This window comes from Frankliniella occidentalis, unplaced genomic scaffold, assembly GCF_000697945.3.
Source record: "Frankliniella occidentalis isolate FOCC.00 unplaced genomic scaffold, Focc_3.1 Scaffold99, whole genome shotgun sequence".
Taxonomy (NCBI): domain Eukaryota; kingdom Metazoa; phylum Arthropoda; class Insecta; order Thysanoptera; family Thripidae; genus Frankliniella; species Frankliniella occidentalis.
In genome coordinates, this window is record NW_026267228.1 from 913212 (window position 1) to 916587 (window position 3376).

Here is a 3376-nt window from a genome sequence, read left to right on the forward strand (position 1 = left end):
AAAGAACTATTAACTTGAGCAGCATAAGAAAAGCTATAGGTATAGAACTGAACACCTAAAAGCTCAATCAAAGAAGCCAAAATTGAATTTAAATGACAAAAGAAGTTAAAAGAATAGATATAATTTTGAATCTAAGCACAAGGTGACCACCTCCATTATTAATTGGCATATATAACACTAACCATGGGGAAAAAAGTAAGGGATTTTTTAACTAATTTTCTAACTAAGTCACATTTTGATGACAATGAATATAAAATGATTTAAATGATACATTCTCATCTAACAAATGAATGGAAACTTTCAGATGTAATGAAATACGTAATACAACATAAATTAATGAGGAAAATTCCACATAAGTCTTGAGATTTAGGAAGGGAGACACTCTAGCCCCAGCGGGCTAATGAGTACAATTAACATGCAAATGCACACAGGTGACTAAAGGAAATGCCCATCCTGACATGAGTTAATAATTCTCAATAAAAAAAAACAAAAAAAGGAGGTTCTTGTTGTATATAATACAAAAGATGAAAGTTTCTAACAATAAAAACATAAAATGTCACTCTATGTACAAGGTTCTGCTTTAAATATGGAGCAAATATGAGGGCAGGGTGCAGTCAAGGGTTCCCTAAAAGTTAACGAGTAGTTAAGGAGTTTTTCTTGAATAATGTTGCAATTTCTTGTCATTGGGGTGATGGTATCCTTTCAGAGTTCATAATAAATCAAGCAGCAGACTGTAAACAAAAAGATTAAAAATACAAGGAATTAGATTACTCATTAGAATTTAATTAACTCTAATTAAAAGGAAAACAAATAGCGCAAAATTACCTCTTGGGGACTGGTCGTCATCTCTTCACTCCCTGATGCACTATCCTCACACACCTCCATTGGCTCATCGTCATCTGCAACTTCCATAGCTTCACTGGCTTCGGACGGCTGATTGCTGCTCTCATCAACATCCATAGCCTCCATGTCTGTGGGCCCACTAGCAGCTCCAGAACTTTCTGTGCTGGTGATACTTACATCAACAGCTGATTTCACAACCTCAACATTCACTTTAGCTTCATTTTCTACTTTATCTGACACTGGAGTTGCCTCTGAACTCTCAGGAACATCAACATTGCTTGGTTTAATATCTTTGACAGATTTTTCATCAGATACTTCTGGGGTAATTTCTGTTTCAGTAGAACCGGAAGAGACAACCTCTGAGGATGGAGTTTCTTTCTTTGCTGTGGTGTTGGTTACAGATGAGTCAGAAGATTCTGTTGAGTCAGCAGGTTGTTCTACTTCAGAGGAAGTGACAGACTCGATGACGGCTGAGTCTACTGTGGTAGCTTCTGCTTCTTGAACAACCTCTGCTGATTCTTCAGTAACTTTAGCTGGCTCTACTGTGGTCTCCGAAGGTTCAGGAACAGCACTGGTAACTTTTTCCACATCGGACTCAGGGGAAGAAGAAATTTCGTCTGACTCTTTAATTTCAGCTTTGCTGTCAGCTTCACTATCAGCTTCACTTGTGTCAACCTTCTTTTCTTCATCAATAATAGCTCCAGTGTCTACAGATTCTGATGTAACTTCCTCTCTGGTACTTTCAACCTCTGATGATACAGGCAAATTATCCTCTCCCTGCTTCTCTACTACAGATTCCGGCGGCGTGTCAGACAGATCATTTACTTCCGGAGAGGAAGAACATTCTGTTGAAGTAACGTTTACAGCATCCAAAACGTCAGCGGCACTGTTCACGTCTCCAAAAGTTACACTATCACTTGAGTCTGTTGCCTCTGCACTTTCTTCAACATCTTTAACTGTAATCTTAATTTCATCTTCTTGTTCTTTACTAGCTTCAGCCTCTGCACTGGGTTCTGATGGCTCTGATGGTTCCAATCGTTCTGATGGTTCTGGCGGTTCCGATGGTTCCGACTGTTCCATGTCTACATGATTACTATCTTCTTCAACAGGTGCAGATTCTGATGCAGTACTACTTTCACCATTTTCTTCAGGTTCCTTGGGAGAGTCTGAACTAGTGGTTTGTGGAGTGTTTTCCTCGAGACTGGAGGTGCTACTACTGCTGCTACTTGATTGATTGCTTGCGGCCTCTGGTGGATCGGAGACCCCATTGGGTATTGGTTCAGACAAGGCACTGTCAGGTCTGCAGGCGCCAGCACCTCCTGGCTCGCGGGTACTGACTACTAAGATGTTCTTCTCAATAGCTCTCATGAACTTGTCAGGCCGGTTGTATTCTTTACGAGGGGTTGTCAACAGCTCACATAGCCTCTGCACGGTGAACGGCGCGTTGGAGAACGCCTCCAACCTCTCGAGAAGAACTGTCTTCATGGTTTCATAGTTAAAGGGGTCAACGTTAGGCGAAGGAGAAATGTCGAGGGTGGGCGTAGTTTCGTAAAATTCTGTGATCACGTTCAGCAGTTTTTCTCGAAACAGAATCTTGACCGTTTGCCACTGGTACACGGGGTCACCCGTCCTTGCGACGTACATAAGATAGTCTTCCAGTTCACGGGGAATGTTTTTAGGCTTGAGCTTAGCGAACTCGTCGAGACTATGCAACACTTCTTCAGGATTATCCATTTTGACGGCAGCAGGGTTGAGGCAAAAGGCTGGATAATGCTCACAACTTTCCACACAAACACGGAATGTGATACATCAACACACACCGCCGCTGTGCGCTTGCGTAGCCACGACAGCGGGCGTCACAAAGCAGGGCTGACGCGTTAAAGCCCAACCTCGTTCTCTCAGAGTGAAAGTTGCACAAACATTCAGAAAATATAAAAGTACGAACCATAAATATTGCAGTTTTCGGTATTCTTTGCTCAAAAACGAACAGTTTGGAAGCCGAAATAGATATTTGTTGATCCGCAGTTGGTTACTTCGTACTACGGAGGCAGCGCCATCTTGCGGCCGGGAAGTTTATTTTGAGCGGGCTCTTCGAATAGCTTCAAATGTTTAACACCCCTCACCCTCAATTTTCCTGTCCATATTCTTTTGTCCATTTTAAGATTTAAAAAAAAATAACGTGCTCATGATAATAATTTAATTTCTAAATTTATCATTTTTTTGTTTTAGGTTTCTCCAACAGAGTTGGAAAGTGTCATACGTCAGATCCCTGGTATTGCTGATCTCGCCGTTGTTGGAATTCCAAATGAGAGGTATGGTGAAGTGCCTGTTGCCTTTGTCGTGCTTCAGCCTGGATCCAAGGTGCAAGAAAATGATATCATCTCATTTGTTGAGCCTAAAGTGGCACCATACAAGAGGTTGACAGGAGGAGTGAAATTTATAGAGGCTATCCCAAGAAATGCTGGTGGCAAAGTGTTGCGTAATGAATTGAAAAAAATGATGGCATAATAAAGTTTTGTAGATAATTTATTAT

General features: G+C 41.3%; 2 protein-coding genes across 2 annotated transcripts; one reads left to right on the plus strand and one right to left on the minus strand.

The window, feature by feature from the left end:
- Window positions 1-105: 105 nt before the first annotated feature.
- Window positions 106-2817, minus strand: LOC113201839 (serine/threonine-protein phosphatase 4 regulatory subunit 2). Its single transcript, XM_026415788.2, has 2 exons — window positions 826-2817; window positions 106-731 (listed from the first exon to the last, which is right to left on the minus strand). The coding sequence occupies exons 1-2, from the start codon at window positions 2575-2577 to the stop codon at window positions 720-722; spliced, it is 1764 nt and encodes a 587-aa protein (XP_026271573.1). The 5' UTR covers window positions 2578-2817; the 3' UTR covers window positions 106-719.
- Window positions 2614-3351, plus strand: LOC127749842 (uncharacterized). Its single transcript, XM_052269684.1, has 2 exons — window positions 2614-2670; window positions 3073-3351. Exons 1-2 carry the CDS (start codon window positions 2614-2616, stop codon window positions 3349-3351), a joined length of 336 nt encoding a protein of 111 aa, XP_052125644.1.
- Window positions 3352-3376: the final 25 nt, after the last annotated feature.